The sequence below is a fragment of the Heterodontus francisci genome, chromosome 44 (assembly GCF_036365525.1).
Source record: "Heterodontus francisci isolate sHetFra1 chromosome 44, sHetFra1.hap1, whole genome shotgun sequence".
NCBI classification, from domain to species: domain Eukaryota; kingdom Metazoa; phylum Chordata; class Chondrichthyes; order Heterodontiformes; family Heterodontidae; genus Heterodontus; species Heterodontus francisci.
Window position 1 is genome coordinate 15,577,895 of NC_090414.1, and position 20,815 is coordinate 15,598,709.

At 50.7% G+C, this 20,815-nt stretch overlaps 1 protein-coding gene across 1 annotated transcript in view; it reads left to right on the forward strand.

The window, feature by feature from the left end:
• The first annotated feature begins 14,780 nt into the window (after window positions 1–14,780).
• LOC137355980 (WD repeat-containing protein 26-like) overlaps window positions 14,781–20,815 on the forward strand; it is a 44,106-nt gene continuing 38,071 nt past the window's right edge. Inside the window, exon 1 of the mRNA XM_068021683.1 lies at window positions 14,781–15,271. Within this exon, the coding sequence (XP_067877784.1) occupies window positions 15,027–15,271 (245 nt within the window). The 5' untranslated portion in view covers window positions 14,781–15,026. The remainder of the gene's footprint in view (window positions 15,272–20,815) is intronic.

A 20,815-nucleotide genomic window follows, 5' to 3' on the forward strand; every position in this document is an offset into this window, starting at 1 on the left:
CTGTTTCTGTCTGTTCTGTCTGTTCCTGTCTGTTCCTGTCTGTTCCTGTCTGTTCTGTCTGTTCTGTCTGCTCCTGACTGTTCTGTCTGCTCCTGTCTGTTCCTGTCAGCTCCTGTCTGTTTCTGTCTGTTCTGTCTGTTCTGTCTGCTCCTGTCTGTTCCTGTCTGTTTCTGTCTGTTCCTGTCAGTTCTGTCTCTGCCTGTCTGTTCTGTCAGCTCCTGTCTGTTACTGACTGCTCCTGTCTCTGCCTGTCTGTTCTGTCTGTTCTGTCTGCTCCTGTCTGTTCCTGTCTGTTCTGTCTCTGCCTGTCTGTTCTGTCTCTGCCTGTCTGTTCTGTCTGTTCTGTCTGCTCCTGTCTGTTCTGTCTGTTCCTGTCTGATCCTGTCTGTTCTGTCTGCTCCTGTCTGTTCCTGACTGCTCCTGTCTGTTCTGTCTGCTCCTGTCTGTTCCTGTCTGCCCCTGTCTGTTCCTGTCTGCTCCTGTCTGTTCCTGACTGCTCCTGTCTGTTCTGTCTGTTCTGTCTACTCCTGTCTGTTCTGTCTGTTCCTGTCTGATCCTGTCTGTTCTGTCTGCTCCTGTTTGTTCTGTCTGCTCCTGTCTGTTCCTGTCTGTTCTGTCTCTGCCTGTCTGTTCCTGTCTGCTCCTGTCTGTTCCTGACTGCTCCTGTCTGTTCTGTCTGCTCCTGTCTGTTCCTGTCTGTTCTGTCTCTGCCTGTCTGTTCTGTCTCTGCCTGTCTGTTCTGTCTGTTCCTGTCTGCTCCTGTCTGTTCTGTCTGTTCCTGTCTGTTCTGTCTGCTCCTGTCTGTTCCTGTCTGTTCTGTCTCTGCCTGTCTGTTCTGTCTCTGCCTGTCTGTTCTGTCTGTTCCTGTCTGCTCCTGTCTGTTCTGTCTGTTCCTGTCTGTTCTGTCTGCTCCTGTCTGCTCCTGTCTGTTCTGTCTCTGCCTGTCTGTTCTGTCTCTGCCTGTCTGTTCCTGTCTGATCCTGTCTGTTCCTGTCTGCTCCTGTCTGTTCTGTCTGTTCCTGTCTGCTCCTGTCTGTTCTGTCTGTTCCTGTCTGCTCCTGTCTGTTCTGTCTGCTCCTGTCTGTTCTGTCTGCTCCTGCCTGTTCCTGACTGCTCCTGTCTGTTCTGTCTGCTCCTGTCTGTTCTGTCTGCTCCTGTCTGTTCCTGTCTGTTCTGTCTCTGCCTGTCTGTTCTGTCTCTGCCTGTCTGTTCTGTCTGCTCCTGTCTGTTCCTGTCTGCTCCTATCTGCTCCTGTCTGTTCCTGTCTGTTCTGTCTCTGCCTGTCTGTTCTGTCTGCTCCTGTCTGTTCCTGTCTGTTCATGCATATTCCATCTGTTCCTGTCTCCGCCTATCTGTTCCTGTCTGTTCCTGTCTATTCTTGTCTATGCCTGACTGTTCCTATCTACCGCTGACTGTGCTTACCTGCTCCTGTCTCTGCCTGTCTGTGACTTCTGTTCCTGTCTCTGCCTGTCTGCTCCTGTCTGTTCCTGTCTGCTCCTGTCTGTTCCTGTCTCTGCCTGTCTGCTCCTGTCTGTTCCTGTCTCTGCCTGTCTGCTCCTTTCTGTTCCTGTCTGCTCCAATCTGCTCCTATCTGTGCCTGTCTACTCCTGTCTGTGACTGTCTGCTCACATTTGCTCCTGTCTGCTCCTGTCTACTCCTGTCTGCTCCTGTCTGTTCTGTCTCTGCCTGTCTGTTCTGTCTGTTCCTGTCTACTCTGTCTGTTCCTGTCTGTTCCTGTCTGCTCTGTCTGTTCCTGTCTGCTCTGTCTGTTCCTGTCCGTTCATGTCTGTTCCTGTCTGCTCTGTCTGTTCCTGTCTGTTCCTGTCTGCTCTGTCTGTTCCTGTCTACTCTGTCTGTTCCTGTCTGTTCCTGTCTGCTCTGTCTGTTCCTGTCTGTTCCTGTCTGCTCTGTCTGTTCCTGTCTGCTCTGTCTGTTCCTGTCCGTTCATGTCTGTTCCTGTCTGCTCTGTCTGTTCCTGTCTGTTCTGTCTGTGCCTGTCTGTTCCTGTCTGCTCTGTCTGTTCCTGTCTGTTCTGTCTGCTCCTGTCTGCTCCTGTCTGTTCCTGTCTGTAGCTGTTAGCTCCTTTCTCCTCCTGTCTGTGCCTGCAATAGTTAACAGTAAAACTATCATCAGAACCTCCAGTGAGAATGTTAAATTCTGCATTCACTGCATCAACCGCACACACACACACACACACACACACACAGACACACACACACACTCACCACACACAAACACATAAAGATACACTAAAGAACACACACACAACGACTCACAAAGACAAAAATGGACACAACTCACAAACGCACACAAAGACTCACACAGATACACACAACCATACACTCACACGTACAAAGATTCACAGCAAAGACAAACACACACAGACACACAGACCCACACTGACACACAGAAACACAGACCTACATAAACACTGACACACACAGCCTCACACACACGCACACACTCCCACATCCACACACACATACACACAAGCACTTTGATAATTACACCTTCAGGCAAAACAACTTGCATTTATATACAAAAGCATAATACTGTGGATGCTGGAAATCCAAAATGAAAAACAGAAAATGCCAGAAACCTTCGCAGGTCTGGCAGCATCTGTGGATAGAGAAACAGAGTCAACGTTTAAGTTTGATGACCCTGCATTTGTATAGCACCTTTAATGTTGCTTCAAAGGAGCATTTTAAAACTAAGTTTGACAGTGAGCCCCGTCAGACGATATTAAGGCAGATGACGGAAGGTTTGGTCAAAGAGGTCGGTTTTAAGGATCAACTTAAGGGGGAAAGAGAGAGGCGGAGAGGTTTAGGGAGGGAATTCCAGAGCTTAGGGCCCCCCAGGCACGGCCGCCAATGGTGGAGCGATGGGAATCGGGGGATGCTCAAGAGGTCGGAATTGGAGGAGCGCAGAGATCTCGGAGGGTTGTGGGTCTGGAGAAGGTTATTTAGACAGGGCAGGGTTGAGGCCATAGAGGGATTTACAAACAAGGATGTGAGTTTGAAAAATTGAGGCCTTGCTTAACCAGGCACCAATGTAGGTCTGTGAGCACAGGGGGTGATGAGGGAAGGGGATTTGGTATGAGTTCAGACACAGGCAGCAGAGTTTTTGAGGGTGGCTTGTGCAAGACATTGGAATTCAGTTTTAGAGGTAACAAAGTCTTGGGTGAGGGTTTCAGCAGCAGATGAGCTGAGGCAGGGGCGGAGCTGGGTAATATTACAGCGGTGGAAATAGGTGGCTTTAGGGTTGGCGCTGTTATGCGGTCAGGAACTCCTCCGGGACACTGAGGTTGCAAACCGTCTGGTGCGGGCTCAGGCAGTCGCCAGCGAGAGAGGTGGAGTCGGTGGCGAGGGAACGGGGGCTGTGGCGGGAATCGAAGTAAGTGGTGTCGGCCTGTCAGTTTTGAGCTGAAGGAAGTTGCGGCTCACCCAGTGTTGGATGTTGGACATGCAGTCAGACAATTTAGAGAGAGTGGTGAGGCTGAGAGAGAGAGCTGGTAGCGGTGAGGTAGAGCTGGGTGTTATCAGCGTACACGTGGAAATTGATGCCGTGCTTTCGGATGAGGTCGCCGAGGGGCGGCATGTAGGTGAGAAATAGGAAGGGGCCGAGGAGAGATCCTTGGGGGGACGCCAGAGGTAACGGTGTGGGAGCAGGAAGAGAAGCCATTGCAGGTGATACTCTGGCTCCGATTAGATAGATAAGAATGGAACCAGGGGTGAGAGCAGTCCCACCCAGCTGGACGACGGTGGAGAGGTGTTGGAGGAGGATGGTGTGGTCAACCATGTCAAAGGCTGCAGACAGGCCGAGGAGGGAAAGGAGGGATAGTCTACCTTCGCCACAGTCACATAGGATGTGAGTTGTGAGTTTGTTAAGAGCGATTTGGGTGGGGAGCAATGGCTGGCTGACGGGCAGCAGCAGGGGCACTGGGTGGAGTGGTAAGGGTCGGAGGTTCGCGCTCCACGGAGCCGCTGCCACCTCCCCCGGGCAGCTCCCTGGGCAATTCAAGTAACCTGCTGGAGATTGCTGGACTGCTGTGAGACCCTGCGAGACCCTTACTCCACAGCCATGATAACAGTTGGGTGGCTGCTTCCTGAGTTCCGATGGAAGCTGTGACATCAGCCATCAGATGCGACGTCCTGGTCGGGCCTGTCAGTGTGCGAGCGGAGCTGGAGAGGACGGGCTCCAAGCTCTGAGCAACTCCCCGTGCCAGCCTGGAATGGAACTCCTCCATGCTCCTGCTTCTCGACGCACCAAACGTTATGTTGTACGTACCCATCAGCTTCCTTCTTACCCCATCAAAGCCTGCGTCCTCTGCAGCGAAACCCACCTGCAGCCACGGCCTCTGGCAAGCTGGCACCCATGCCATCCTTGCTCCCTGCCCTGGCTGCAGCATACTGGCGCTTGGTGTCTTACCACGGGCAGATCTCACCTCTAAGCTATCCTCCATAAAAGGAGGAGGGTCATTATCTGAGCTGGTGGCTGTGAGGGTGAAATCATCACTCTCTTCTTGGTGTTCCTCCACTGCCTGTGTCCAGGTTGCACCTATTGGGTATCTGAAAGGAGAAAGGCACAAGGGGGAGGTTGTGGTCTGGGGAGGCGGAGGTGCATGCTTACACCATCTGCACATTGCAAATCTAAAGACAGTGTGGGATGAGAGGGCAGTGGGATGTGGGAAGGAGCTTTAGGCATCAGCATACTATTGTCTTCCATTGGTTTCTGCCCAGCCGCTGGCCACAGTACAGCAATAAGCCTCCCGATAACCATCTCCTCCATGGGCGATAAGACGTGCAGACTCCTCTGTCCCCTGCTGGATAGCTCCTGCGGCCACCTTAGCGTGCAAAAGAGAGAGGGAAGTGCGCCCAGAGAGCGTTCTGCAATCGGTTGGGGCTGATGTGGCTGTCATGGCTGAATAGCTGGCAGTGTGTGTGAGGTGGAGGTGAAACATATGAATGTCAGGTAAGAGTCCTGACTGTTAGGGGTCACTGGTAGGTGAGTGATGGGTGATGTGATAATTTGAGCAGTTGGTGAGATAAGACATTTGAAGATGCGTTCACTGACCTTGATCACTCTTGTTAGGTCTTTGAACTTCTTGCAGCACTGCATCCAGGCGCTTGGGACTACACCGCTGGTATTGCCCACGACAGCTATCCGCTCCCACTGCCTTTTGTTGTGCGGCTGGAGGACCTCCTGCACCCCTGCGGATACAGGACATCGCTCCTCATTTCCACCTCCTCTACAAAAACCACGGAGACTGCTCGCTCCCATTCATCATTGTTTCCCAGGTCAGATTCACGTCCTGCAACACTCCCAGGACACCTGCTGCGGCCACAATACAGCTCCCCTTTAAGAGCTGCAGGCTAGCTTTAATTGGTGCTAGCATGTTACACTTTGGAGAGCGCCCCCCCCCCCGCCCCCCCCACAGCAACCTTGCTGATGTTGCAGCCAATGAACAGTGCAGTTAGCACAGGCTGCACGCAGCAATCATTCATACCAGCAGGCAACATAAAGTTGGCAGGCTGCCTGCATTTGAATGAATGAGCGTAGCTTAAACACACATCACGAACCCCCACTCCCCTTTTTGGGGGCAATCCCCCTACTATTGCAGGATAAGAAAGAGGGGATAGCAGTCAGGGCAAACAGGCAGTAGAATCGCTCCGGGTAGAACTGGAGAAGAGAATAAGAGGCAAGACTTTAGAGGGCTTTGTCTACAAATCTGCTGATGCCGGTGATGAAAGTAATGGGATGCATAAATGCAGAGAGCAGAAAGATGGTGGCGTAGTGGTAAATGTCACTGGACTAGTAGTTCATTGGCCCAGGATAATGTCCCGTTGAACATGAATGGGAGCTGGTGGAATTTACATTCAATGAATCAATAAAGATCTGGAATTGGAATTAGTCTCAGTAATGCTGCCATGAAACTATCATCGATTGTCGTAAAAACCCATCTGGTTCACTAATGTCCGTTAGGGAGGGAAATCCGTCATCCTTACCCGGTCTGGCCTACATGTGACTCCAGGTCCCACTGCAATCTGGTTGCCTCTTAACTTCCCCGCTGAGATGGCCGAGCAAGCCACTCAGTTGTCAAGGGCAATTAGGGACGGGCAACAAATGCTGGCCTTGCCAGTGACGCCCAAATCCCATGAAAGAAGAATTTTTTTAAAACCCAACCTGGTCAGAACAGGAGAGTTCGATTCGAGAGCGGACTGGAGAAAAGCAGGCCGCTCGAGTTCTAAAGGCAACAAATTTCTGGAGCGTATTGAAGATACTTTCCTGGAATAATATGTTCTTAAACCAACGAGAGGACAGGCCATACGGGATTTAGTGTAATATAATGAGCGAGAATTAGTCAGCAATCTAACAGTAAGGGACCACCCAGCTAACAATGCCCACAACAGTGATTGAATTCAAAACTAGGACACGAGGGAGAAGGGTGAGTCATGAACCACGGTTTTAAATTGAGGTAAGGCTAAAAATGGGCCGCAATAAACTGGGAAGAGCTATTAACGGGGAAAACTAGAAGTGTAGCGTGGGAGGTGTACAAAGAGGAATTTGGTACAAGACCTGTACATAGCTCCAAGGGGAAAGAGCTTTGCTTGTGTAATTAAACAACTCACTCAACAAAAGAGATGAGAGATAATATAAAATTAAAGAAAGGGCTGACCCAGTGCAAACAATATTAAATTTTTTTTTAATTCATTCATGGGATGTGGGCGTTGCTGGCCAGGCCAGCATTTATTGCCCATCCCCTAATTGCCCTTGAGAAGGTGGTGGTGAGCTGCCTTCTTAAACTGCTGCAGTCCATGTGGGGTAGGTATACCCACAGTGCTGTTAGGAAGGGAGTTCCAGGATTTTGACCCAGTGACAGTGAAGAAAAGGTGATATAGTTCCAAGTCAGGATGGTGTGTGACTTGGAGGGGAACTTGCAGGTGGTGGTGTTCCCATGCATTTGCTGCCCTTGTCCTTCTAGTTGGTAGAGGTCATGGGTTTGGAAGGTGCTTTGCTGCAGTGCATCTTGTAGATGGTACACGCTGCTGCCACTGTGCGTCGGTGGTGGAGGGAGTGAATGTTTGTGGATGGGGTGCCAATCAAGTGGGCTGCTTTGTCCTGGATGGTGTCGAGCTTCCTGAGTGTTTTTGAAGTTGCACCCATCCAGGCAAGTGGAGAGTATTCCATCTCACTCCTGACTTGTGCCTTGTGGACAGGCTTTGGGGAGTCAGGAGGTGAGTTACTGGCCGCAGGATTCCTAGTCTCTGACCTGCTCTTGTAGCCACGGTATTTATATGGCTACTCCAGTTCAGTTTCTGGTCAATGGTAACCATTAGGATGTTGATAGTGGGAGATTTAGCAATGGTGATGCCGTTGAATGTCAAGGGGAGATGATTAGATTCTCTCATGTTGGAGTTGGTACTTCTGTGGCACGAATGTTACTTGTCATTTATCAGTCCAAGTCTAGATATTGTCCAGGTCTTGCTTCATGCAGGTATGAGCATGGGCCACTTTTATATCTGGGGAACTGCAAATTATACTGAATACTGTGCAACCATCAGCGAACATCCCTACTTCTGACCTTATGATGCAGGGAAGGTCATTGATGAAGCAGCTGAAGATGGTTGGGCCTAGCACACTACCCTGAGGAGCTCCTGCAGTGACGTCCTGGGACTGAGATTATTGACCTCCAACAACCACAACCATCTTCCTTTGCGCTCGGTATGACTTCAACCAGTGGAGAGTTTTCCCCCTGATTCCCATTGACTCCAGTTTTGCGAGGGCTCCTTGATGCCATACTCGGTCAAATGCTGCCTTGATGTCAAGGGCAGTCACTCTCACCTCATCTCTTGAGTTCAGCTCTTTTGTCCATGTTTGGACCAAGGCTGTAATGAGGTCAGGAGCTGAGTGGCCCTGGCTGAACCCAAACTGAGCGTCACTGAGCAGGTTATTGCTGTCTGAGTGCCACTTGATAGCACTGTCGACAACACATTCCATCACATTGCTGATGATTGAAAGTGGACTGATGGGGATTTAATTTGTCCTGCTTTTTGTGGACAGGACATACATGGGCAATTTTCTACAATGTCGGGTAGATGCCAGTGTTGTAGCTGTACTGGAACAGCTTGGCTGAGGGGCACAGCCAGTTCTGGAGCACAGGTCTTCGGTACTATTGCCGGAATTTGGTCAGGGCCCATGGCCTTTGCCACTCCTGGCTGATTTCCCACATTCTACTCTACACAAACTGGAAGTCATCCAAAAATCTACTGCCCATGTCTTAACTTGTACCAGCATCCATTCCTCTATCACCCCTGTGCTCACTGACTACATTGGCTCCCGATCCGGCAAAGTCTTGTTTTTAAACTCATGTCCGCAGAACAATACCCTAAGTCTCTGGGTTACCAGTCCAGTGACAATACCAGTACGTCTCCACCTCCCCAATATCACATGGAGTGAATCGAATTGGCTGAAGACTGGCATCTGTGATGGTGGGGCCCTCAGGAGGAGCCGAGATGAATCGTCTGCTGGGCGCTTTCTTGTAGATAGTAGCAAATGCTTCAGCCTTGACTTTTGCACTCATTGGTCTCTGCCATCATTGAGGATGGGGATGATTGTGGAGCCTCCTCCTCCTGTTAGCTGTTTAATTGTCCACCACCAGTCACGACTGGCAGGACTGCACAGCGTTGATCTGATCCATTGGTTGTGAGATCGCTTAGCTCTGTCAATCGCATGCTGCTTCCGCTGTTTAACAGGGATATAGTCCTGTGTTGTCGTTTCACCAGGTGGGCACCTCGGTGACATCATCTGAAAGCACAGCGTCAATTTCCACATCTAAATGACGATACGTAGCCCCACCTTTTCGCCATCTTGCTTGATCCCTCTCTGTCTCTACATTGTCCACTTGTCCAACATCCAGGATTGGAATGAGCAGAAATTTCCTCCAATTACACGTCGGAAAGACAACAGCCATTGTCTTTGGTCCCTGTTGAAAACTCCGATTCCTGGACACCGCGTCCATCCCTCTACCTGGCCACTCTTTGAGGCTGAACCAATCTGTTGATGTTATATTTGACCCTGAGACAAGCTTCTGGCTACACATTTGCACTACGACTAAGACCGTCCATTTCCACCTCCATAACATTGTCCAACTCCGCCCTTACCTCAGCTCATCTGCCGCTGATACACTCATACATTACTTCGTTACCTCTAGACTTGACTATTCCAAGGCACTCCTGGCTGGCCTCCCACATTCTACCCTCCGTAAACTTGAGCTCATCCAAAACTCTGCTGCCCCGTGTCCTAACTCACACCAGGACCCATTCCTCTATCACCCCTGTGCTCGCTGACCTACACTGTCTCCCAGTCCGGCAACACCTCGATTTTAAAATTCTCATCCTTGTTTTCAAATCCTTCCATGGCCATGCCCCCTCCCTATCTCTGTAACCTCCTCCAGCCCTCCAATCCTCTGAGATCTCTGTGCTCCTCTAATTCTGGTCTTTTGATCATCCCCTGATTTTAATCACTCCATCGTTGGCGGCCGTGCCCGTTTTTAAAAATTCTTTCATGGGATGCGGGCATCGCTGGCAAGCCCAGCATTTGTTGCCTATCCCTAACTGCCCCTGGCAACTGAGTGACTTGCTCAGCCATTTCAGAGGGCAGTTAAGAGTCAACCACATTGCTGTGGGCCTGGAGTCACATGTCGGCCAGACCGGGTAAGGACAGCAGATTTCCTTCCCGAATGGGCGTCCGTGAACCAAATGGGTTTTCGCAACAATCGATGATAGTTCCATGGCACCATTACTTTGGTCATCTGCATGAATATCTCCTGACGTGGCTCGATGTTTAATTTTGTTCCATAATGCCCATGTAAAGCGCCTTGGAATTTTATGTTGAAGGCGCTAGATAAATGCACGCTGTTGTTGTTGAATAGAGAATTAGTTAGGAGGTGGGAGACAGAGAGCAGGAATAATAGGTAACGCTCCCTCGACGCTCCTTGAGTTGCTCAGGGATCTTTACTGCAGCAAAAAGCAAAATACTGCAGATGCTGGAAATCCGAAATAAAAACAGAACATGCTGGAAATATTCAGCAGGTCGGCAACCATCCAGGGATTGAGAAACAGAGTTAACGTTTCAGGTCAATGATCTTTACATCAGAACTGGAAAAGGTCAGAGGTAGCAAGGGAATATACCATGATTAGTAGGATTCTGAGAAGTGTAGGAGAACACAGAAACCTTGGAGTGCATATCCACAGATCCCCGAAGGTAGCAGAACAGGTGGTTAAGGAGGCATCTGGAATACTTTCCTTTATTAGCCAAGGCCTAGAGCCCAAGAGGTCATGCTGGAACGGTATAAAACACCAGTCAGGCCGCAGCTAGAGTACTGCGCCCAGTTCTGGTCACTGCATTACAGGAAGGATGTGATCGCACTAGAGAGGGTACAGAGGATGTTGCAGGGACTGGAGAATTTTAACCACGAGGTATGATTGGATAGGCTGGGGTTTATTCTCTTTGGAACAGAGGAGACTGAGGGGAGATTTAATTGAGGTGTATAAAATTATGAGGAGGCTGGATACAGTGGATAGGAAGAACCTATTTCCATTAGCAGTGAGGTCAATAACAAGGGGACATGGATTTAGGGTAAGAGGTTTAGAGGGGATTCGAGGGGAAATGTTTTCGCCCAGTGGGTGCTGGGGATCTGGAACTCACTGCCTGAAAGGGTGGTAGAGGAACAAACACTCATGCATTTAAAAAACACTTGGTTATGCAGTCGAAGTGCCCTAACCTACAAGGCTACAGACCAAGAGCGGGAAAGTGGGATTAGACTGGGATAGCGCTTTTTGCAGCTGGCAAATCCATGATGGGCTGAATGGCCTCCTTCTGCGCCTCAAACTTTCTATGTTTCTATGTGACAGGTTTAAAGCTAGGAGAGAGGATGGGAAAGGGGGCGGGGGAGGGGAGGAAGAGAACAAAAAGGAAGGTCTGTGATAGGGTGGAAGGCAAGCGAGATTAAATGACAAAAGAGATGATGGTGCAGGAAGAAGCGGGGGTTAGTAATGGGGCAAGTAGAGAAACAAAAGAGGGGGCTAGCGGAAGTACGAATGCAGCATTGTGACCAACAACTGCTGTCCAAAAACCAACAAAAACACATGGGGGTGGGGTGGGGGGGGGGTTATGTTGCGAAATTGGGGAACTCGAGAACTGAGTTTGAAAGGCTGTAGAGAGCCTAATCGGAAGATGAGGTGCTGCTCCTCGAGATTATGTTGAGCTTCATTGGAACAGTGCAAGGAGTGGGGGGAGGAGGAGGGCGCCGAGGACAGAGAGGTCAGAGTGGGAGTGGGCCGGAGAATTAAAGTGACAGGCGGCTGCAAGCATGGGGGTCACGCACGCTTGCGAACTGAGCTGAGGTGTTCCGCAAAAAGCGGCGTCTCAGCTTTTCACTTTCTTGATCAATGACTTTCAGGAAGGAGTAGCGAGTACTACACGCAAGCTTGCTGATGACACTAAGTTAGGTGGCGCAGCCAGGTATGCCGATGGGAGCAGAATGTTGAAAAGGGACATTGATAGAAATTAGTGAGTGGGCAAAAACGGTGGCAGGTGCAGTTCAGTGTGCAGGAAGTGTGAGGTCATCCACTTTGGATCTAGGAAAGATTGATCATAATATTTTCTAAATAGTGAGAAGCTAGGAACTTGGAGAAGCAGAGAGCTTTAGGAGTTCATGTCCAAAAAAATCACTAAAAGCTAATGGACGGGTACAAAAAATAATTTAAAAGTCTAATGGAATGGTGGCCTTTATCTCAAGAGAGCTGGAATACAAAGGGGTGGAAGTGATGTTACAGTTTATATAAAGCTCTGGTCAGACCCCATCCGGAGTAACTGTGTTCAGTTCTCGGCCCCGAACCTCAGGAAGGATATATTAACCTTGGAGAGGGTGCAGTGCAGAGTCACCAGAATGATACCGGGGCTGAAAGGGTTAAGTTACGAGGACAGGTTGTACAGACTGGGCTTGTATTCCCTCGAGTGCAGAAGATTAAGGGGGTGATTCTAATTGAGGGGTTTAAGATGATTAAAGGATTCGATCGGGTCGATAGAGAGAAACTATTTCCTCTGGTGGGGGGAGTCCAGAACAAGGGGGCAGAACCTTAAACGTAGAGCCCGGGCCGTTCAGGGGTGATGTCAGGAAGCACTTCTTCACACAAAGGGGAGTGGGAATCGGGAACTCTCTCCCACCAAAAAAGCTGTGGAGCCTGTGGGTAAATTAGAAATTTCAAACCTGAGTTTGATAGATTTTTGTTAGGTGAAGGGATTCAGGGTTACAGAACCACCGTGGGTAGATGGGGTTAACCTACAGATCAGCCATGATCAAATTGAATGATGGAACAGGCTCGAGGGGCTGTTGGGTGCAGGCTGAGCTGGGTGCTGGCTGGTCTGGGTACTGTGTGAGCTGGGTGCTGGGTGCTAGGTAAGTTGGATGCTAGGTGAGCTGGGTGCTGGATGAGCTGGGTGCTGGGTGGGCAGAGTGCTAGGTGGGCAGAGTTCAGGGTGAGCTGTGTGCAGAGTGGTCTGGGTGCTGGGTGAGTTGGGTGCTGGGTGAGTTGGGGGATGGGTGAGCTGGGTGCTGGGTGGGCTGAATGCAGAGTGGCCTGGGTGCTGCGTGAGTTGGGTGCTGGGTGGGCTGAGTGCAGAGTGGTCTGGGTGCTGGGCGAGTTGGGTGCTGGGTGAGTTGGGGGCTGTGTGGGTTGGGTGCTGGGTGGGCTGAGTGCAGAGTGGTCTGGGTGCTGGGTGGGCTGAGTTCAGAGTGGTCTGGGTGCTGGGTGAGTTGGGTGTTGGGTGAGTTGGGGGCTGGGTGGGCTGGGTGCTGGGTGAGTTGGGGGCTGGGTGGGCTGGATGCTGGGTGGGCTGAGTGCAGAGTGGTCTGGGTGCTGGGTGAGTTGGGTGCTGGGTGATTTGGGGGCTGGGTGGTCTGGGTGCTGGGTGAGTTGGGTGCTGGGTGAGTTGGGGGATGGGTGGGCTGGGTGCTGGTGAGTTGGGTGCTGGGTGAGTTGGGTGTTGGGTGAGTTGGGTGATGAGTGGAGTGGGTGCTGGGTGAGTTGGGTGTTGGGTGAGTTGGGTGATGAGTGGAGTGGGTGCTGGGTGAGTTGGGTGTTGGGTGAGTTGGGTGTTGGGCGAGTTGGGTGTTGGGTGCTAGGTGCATGGTGATTGTGAAAGAGAATGGAGTGGATGGTAGATGTTCCTCATTGTGCAATGAATGATTCTGCTGAGGTTAGTTGCCAGGTCATGGGTGATATTATACAATAACTGGTTGCCCGGCAACTAGTTGCTTGGTGACTGGTTGCCCATTGACACTGTGCGATGACCGGTTGCCCGGTGACTGGTTGCCCAGTGATGCTGTGCAATGATTGGTTGCCTGGAGACTGGTTGCCCGGAAACTGGTTGTCGAGTGTGTCCCTCTTACCCATTTGCATTGCGGCCTGCATGAACATAAAATACATACGAACAGACAAATTAACAGCAGGAGTAGGCCACTCGGCCACTCGAGCCTGCTCCGCCATTCAGTAAGTTCATGGCTGAACTGATTACTCCACATTCCCACCTACCCCCGATAACCTTTCACCCCCTTGCTGATCAAGAATCTATCTCCCTCTGCCGCAAAATGCCCGTGTTGTAGCTGTACTGGAACAGCTTGGCTAGGAGCAGGAGTAGGCCACTCGGCCCCTCGAGCCTCCTCTGCCATTCAATAAGACTATGGCTGATCGGATTGTAACCCCAACTCCACATTCTCACCTATCCCCGATAATATTTCACCCCCTTGCTGATCAAGAATCTATCTACCTCTGCTTTAAAAATATTCAAAGACTCTGCTTCCACCGCCTTTTGAGGAAGAGAGTTCCAAAGACTCACGACCCTCTGAGAGAAAAGATTTCTCCTCATCTCTATCTTAAATGGGCGACCCCTTATTTTTAAACAGTGACTCCTAGTTCTAGATTCTCTCCACAAGGGGAAACATCCTTTCCACATCCACCCTGTCAAGACCCCTCAGAATCTTATATGTTTCAATCAAGTCGCCTCTTACTCTTCTAAACTCCAGCGGATACAAGCCTAGTCTGTTCAATCTTTCCTCGTAAAACAGCCCATTCCAGGTATTAGTCGAGTAAACCTTCTCTGTACTGCCTCCAACGCATTTACATCCTTCCTTAAATAAGGGGACCAGTACTCCAGATGTGGTCTCACCAATACTGTAAACAGTACTCCAAATGTGGTCTCACCAATACTGTAAACAGTACTCCAGATGTGGGTTCACCAATACCCTGTATAGCTGACATATGTGGGGTATGAGAGGATGCTGCCTCTCTTCCGTTACTTGAAGGAGGCTGATCCTCAATTTCTGGCAGCACTTCTGTCCCATGCACCCAAACTTAGGCCAGCTGGCGTGGAGGGCAGCGGGCAGGTCCGACATCCTCTTCTTGGGACTTCTGGGCATGGCTAAGGTGGTCAATTTAGCCTCCTCTGTCACGGGTCAAAGGGCTGTGATTCCGTGACGTTGAAGGAGGGCCGTGTTCATATGACATCACAGGAGGGCCGTGTTTCGGTGACATCACAAGACAGCATTACAACGGTGACATCACAAGAAGGACATGTTTCGGTGACATCACCTGAGGGGAGTGCTTTTGTGACGTCATTGGGAGGGGCGTGTCCCAAATTCGTCACAAGGTAATCGCTTGACCGTGACGTCACCGGCCGCCGCGCGGATGACGTCGTGGCGCCGGGGGGGGCGGGGGACGTCGGCGCGTTGTTTTGATGACGCGACACGCCGAGTCGGGGCCCAGTCCGGGAGCTGCGGACCGCGGCCTCTCATCAGCGCCGCCGCCGCCCCACGTAGCACTCTGGCCTCTTCGTCGGACTCGGAGCCCGGTGGAGCGTCTCCGCCGCTGCCGACCCCTCCTCCCAGGAAGAAGCAGCGAGTGTCCGCCAGCGGGCCCGGGCCCCGCCGTCGCCGCCGCCGTCCCGGCGCTGCCGCCCCGCTCAGCATGCAGCAGCAACAGGCCCCGGCCCCCGTGCCCAGCACCAACGGCGCACAGCCCGTCATCATCACCGCCGCTAACGGCCAGCTGCCTCACACCGGCCCGGGGCCGAGACTCGGCCCGGGCCTGGAACTGGAGGCCGGCGTCCCCGACACTCACCCCGGCACCGGCCGCAAGAAGAAACGGCTGTCCCGGGCGGACGAGGATGTGATCCGGCTGATCGGCCAACATCTCCGGGGCCTCGGCTTCAAGTGGGTAACAGGGATCGGGGGAGGAGGGAGAGAGAGAGGAACCCCCCTTTGTATTTGGGGTTTGGGATCCCCCTTTGTATTTGGGGTTTGGGATCCCCCTTTGTATTTGGGGTTTGGGATCCCCCTTTGTATTTGGGGTTTGGGATCCCCCTTTGTATTTGGGGTTTGGGATCCCCCTTTGTATTTGGGGTTTGGGATCCCCCTTTGTATTTGGGGTTAGGGATCCCCCTTTGTATTTGGGGTTTGGGATCCCCCTTTGTATTTGGGGTTTGGGATCCCCCTTTGTATTTGGGGTTTGGGATCCACCTTTGTATTTGGGGTTTGGGATCCCCCTTTGTATTTGGGGTTTGGGATCCCCCTTTGTATTTGGGGGTCGGGATCCCCCTTTGTATTTGGGGGTCGGGATCCCCCTTTGTATTTGGGGTTCGGGATCCCCCTTTGTGTTAGGGATCCCCTTTGTATTTGGGGGTCGGGATCCCCCTTTGTGTTAGGGATCCCCCTTTGTATTTGGGGGTCGGGATCCCCCTTTGTATTTGGGGTCCGGGATCCCCCTTTGTATTTGGGGTCCGGGATCCCCCTTTGTATTTGGGGTCTGGGATCCCCCTTTGTATTTGGGGGTCGGGATCCCCCTTTGTATTTGGGGGTCGGGATCCCGCTTTGTATTTGGGGGTCGGGATCCCGCTTTGTATTTGGGGGTCGGGATCCCGCTTTGTATTTGGGGGTCGGGATCCCCCTTTGTATTTGGGGGTCGGGATCCCCCTTTGTATTTGGGGGTCGGGATCCCCCTTTGTATTTGGGGGTCGGGATCCCGCTTTGTATTTGGGGGTCGGGATCCCGCTTTGTATTTGGGGGTCGGGATCCCGCTTTGTATTTGGGGGTCGGGGTCCCCCTTTGCGGTTGGGGTCGGGGGCCGGGCTCCCCCATTGCAGAGCATAGGCATAAATGGGTCCTTTTCTGGTTGGCAAGATGTAACGAGTGGAGTGCCACAGGGATCTGTGCTGGGGCCTCAACTTTTTACAATTTATATAAATGACTTGGATGAAGGGACCGAAGGTATGGTTGCTAAATTTGCTGATGACACAAAGATAGGTTATAAAGTAACTTGTGAAGAGGACATAAGGAGGTTACAAAGGGATTTAGAGTGGGCAAAGATCTGGCAGATGGAGTATAATGTGGGAAAATGCAAAGTTGTCCATTTTGGCAGGAAGAATAGCAAAGAAGCAAATTATCTAAATGGTGAGAGATTGCAGAGCTCTGAAATGCAGAGGAATCTGGGTGTCCTCGTGCATGAATCGCAGAAAGTTACTATTGTTTATTGCAAGGGGAATTGAATACAAAAGTAGGGAGGTTATGCTTCAGTTATACAGGGCATTGGTGAGAGCACATCTGGAGTACTGTGTACAGTATTAGTCTCCTTATTTAAGGAATGATGTAAATGTGTTGGAAGCAGTTCAAAGAAGGTTTACTAGACTAATACCTGGAATGGGCGGGCTTACGAGGAAAGGTCAGACAGGCTAGGTTTGTATCCGCTGGAGCTTAGAAGAGTAAGAGGCGACTTGATTGAAACATGTAAGATTCTGAAGGGTCTTCACTGGGTGGATATGGAAAGGATGTTTCCCCTTGTGGGAGTATCTAGAACTAGGGGTCACTGTTTAAAAATAAGGGTTGCCCATTTAAGACAGAGATGAGGAGAAATGTTTTTCTCTGAGGCTCGTGAGTCTTTGGAATTCTCTTCCTCAATCAGCGGTGGAAGCAGAGAATTTGAATATTTTTAAAGCAGAGGTAGATAGATTCTTGATCAGCAAGGGGGTAAAATATTATTGGGGGCAGGTGAGAATGTGGAGTTGGGGTTACAATCCGATCAGCCATAATCTTATTGAACGGCGGAGGAGGCTCGAGGGGCCGAGTGGCCTACTCCTGCTCCTAGCCAAGCTGTTCCAGTACAGCTACAACACTGGCATCTACCCTGCAATGTGGAAAATTGTCCAGGTATGTCCTGTACACAAAAAGCAGGACAAGTCCAACCCGGCCAATTACCGCCCCATCAGCCTACTCTCAATCATCAGTAAAGTGATGGAAGGTGTCATCAACAGTGCCATCAAGCAGCACTTGCTTAGCAATAACCTGCTCAGTGACGCTCAGTTTGGGTTCCGCCAGGGCCACTCAGCTCCTGACCTCATCACAGCCTTGGTTCAGACATGGACAAAAGAGCTGAACTCGTGAGGTGAGAGTGACTGCCCTTGACATCAAGGCAGCATTTGACTGAGTGTGGTATCAAGGAGCCCTCGCAAAACTGAGATCAATGGGAATCAGGGGGAAAACCCTCTGCTGGTTGGAGTCATACCGAGCGCAAAGGAAGATGGTTGTGGTTGTTGGAGGTCAATCATCTGAGCTCCAGGACATCACTGCAGGAGTACCTCAGGGTAGTGTCCTCGGCCCAACCATCTTCAGCTGCTTCATTAATGACCTCCTTTCGATCATAAGGTCAGAAGTGGGGATGTTCGCTGATGATTGCACAATGTTCAGCACCATTCGCGACTGAAGCAGTCCGTGTAGAAATTCAGCAAGACCTGGACAATATCCAGGCTTGGGCTGATAAGTGGCAAGTAACATTCGCACCACACAAGTGCCAGGCAATGACCATCTCCAACAAGAGAGAATCTAACCATCTCCCCTTGAGATTCAACGGCATTACCATCGCTGAATCCCTCACTATCAACATCCTAGGAGTTACCATTGTCCAGAAACTGAACTGCAGTAGCCATATGAATACAGTGGCTACAAGAGCAGGTCAGAGGCTAGAAATCCTGAGGCGAGTAACTCACCTCCTGACTCCCCAAAGCCTGTCCACCATCTACAAGGCACAAGTCAGGAGTGTGATGGAATACTCTCCACTTGCCTGGATGGGTGCAGCTCCAACAACACTCAAGAAGCTCAACACCATCCAGGACAAAGCAGCCCGCTTGATTGGCACCCCATCTACAAACATTCACTCCCTCCACCACCGAAGCACAGTGGCAACAGTGTGTACCATCTACAAGATGCACTGCAGCAATGCACCAAGACTCCTTAGACAGCACCTTCCGAACCCGCGACCTCTACCAACTAGAAGGACTAGGGCAGCAAATACATGGGAACGCCATCACCTGCAAGTTCCCCTCCAAGCCACACACCATCCTGACTTGGAACTATATCGGCCGTTCCTTCACAGTCGCTGGGTCAAAATCCTGGAACTCCCTTCCTAACAGCACTGTGGGTCTACCTACCTCAAATGGACTGCAGCGGTTCAAGAAGGCAGCTCACCACCACCTTCTCAAGGGCAATTAGGGATTGGCAATAAATGCTGGCCTAGCCAGTGATGCCCACATCCCATGAATGAATAAAAAAAAAATTTGTATGTTCCTATGCATTTGGGGGTTGGGGCCGGGATTCCCCCTTTGTATGAGAGTGTCAGGACTGATCCCCTTTCTATCGGATGATTTGGGGTGTAAACCCCTTTTGGATTTGAGTGTTTGGGTCAGTGATTCACCTGCGTCCAAGGGCTGGGCTGACCCTGAGTTCCTTTCCTCTTGACCTTTACAGTGGTCAACCAGCCCATCCGTCTTCCAGTGCCATTGGTGGCTGTGTCTTCAACTGCCTGGTCCAGAAATTCCTGAATTCCCTCGTTCTGGCTCCGAATTACCCCGCCCCCTCGACACTGTTGCTCCTCCCCCTCGACATTAAGCCCCTCTGCTCCTTTTCTGACTTTGGGCCATCACAAAACACAATCAAGCCAATTAAGTACATTTTCTGACGTGTAGTCGCTGTTATGTAGAAAACATGGCAGTCAATTTGTGCACAGCAAGATCCCACAAGCGGCAGTGTGATGATGACAGGGTAACCTGTTTTGGCAGTGTCAGTTGACAGAAGAATATTGGGCCTGGGGAGAACTCTTTCCCCACCCCGTCCCCTGCTCTTCCACCTAAGAGGGCAGACGGGGCCTCGGGTTTAACATATAGGAAAGACGGCACCTCCGACAGTGCGGTGCTCCTGCAGAACTGCACTGGAGGTGTCATACTGGATTATGTGCTCAGGTCTGTGGAGTGGGACTCAAACCTGCATCGTACTGACTCAGAGGTCAAACGATACCGGGCCCAGAAACTGCCACAGAGGAAAATGTGGTCTTTGTATGTGAGGTAACTTGGTAACTAAGGCAGACGTTTAGTTGAGGTCTGATGTCAAGTTTACATGGCTGCTGTCTGAGCCCTGAAATTGGAAACCTGCCTGTGTCGCTCCCAGCTGTCTACAAAAACCCGCCTCGATTCCTCCCTCACTGTAGCTCCCAGTTTCCATGGCAACGCTGACCCACGGTGAGAATGGGGCCTGGGTCATTTAGCCCAGGATTGACTTCTCCAAGAGGATCACTGCCGCATTGAATTCCGTATTTATCTATTCTATTTTGGTCCCAAAAAATTAAAACCAAACTCTTTTTTTTTTTGATGACTTCATTCGAATCTCCTCTGGGCACATGAACTGAGAGAGGATCCCGCTTAGATCCTTGTTGGATTCCTTTATGCTTCAGTCAGATCATTGATTTTTGACTTTTGTTTAATTGTGAGAGCAGGGAGCTTAGAATCAGGGGGCGACCTTTCAACCTCACGGGCCTGTTCAGTTGGTTACGTAACGATTAATCCCCTTACCCAAAAAAATACTATCAATCTCAGATTTGAAATTTTCAGTTGACCCCAGCCTCGACAGCTTTTTTGGGGGAGAGAGTTGCAGATTTCCACTCCCTTTTGTGTGAAGAAGTGTTTCCTGACAGCATCCCTGGCTCTAATTTTAAGGTTCTGCCCCCTTGTTCTGACTTCATTCAGTCAGGGGGGGGGTTGGGTGGGGGCAATGAGCTTTGCACCGACTGGGGCAAGGATTGTGTTCTTTAGGGGTGGGCAATAAATGCTACCCTTGCCAGTGCCGCCCACATCCCATGAACGAGTTCAAATGAAGAAATTGTGTCCCAAAGAGCTTTGCAGCCAATTCTTGAAGTTAGAATGCAGGAAGCGCGACAACCAATTTGCGCACAGCAAGATCCCACAAACAGCAAAGTGATGATGAGCAGATCATCTACACTGTCAGAGTTCAGATGGGACATTAAACAGTGGTCCTGTCAGCCCCTCTCAGGTGCACATAACCGATCCCACAACCACTATTCCAAGCAGAACAATTCAGTTCTCCCCAGGGCCATGGGCCAGTGCTCATCCCTTAACCAACGTCACGAAAACCGGTTTACTTCGTTGCAGTTGATGGGATCTGGTTGCGCACAAAATGACTGCTGCATTGATTTAAATAACGAGCCTGCTTCTAGAATAAAGAATTGTGAAGCACTTTAGGTGATGGGAGGACGTAAGACGCTATATAAATGCAGCACCTGTATTGTATGAGATGAGTGGGATTAATTGGATAGCTCTTTCAAAGAGCCATCATAGAGACGATGGCTCGAATGGCCTCCTGACTATGTCTAAATGTCTGCAAAGATCATGAACCATTCACTAAATAGAGTCAACCATT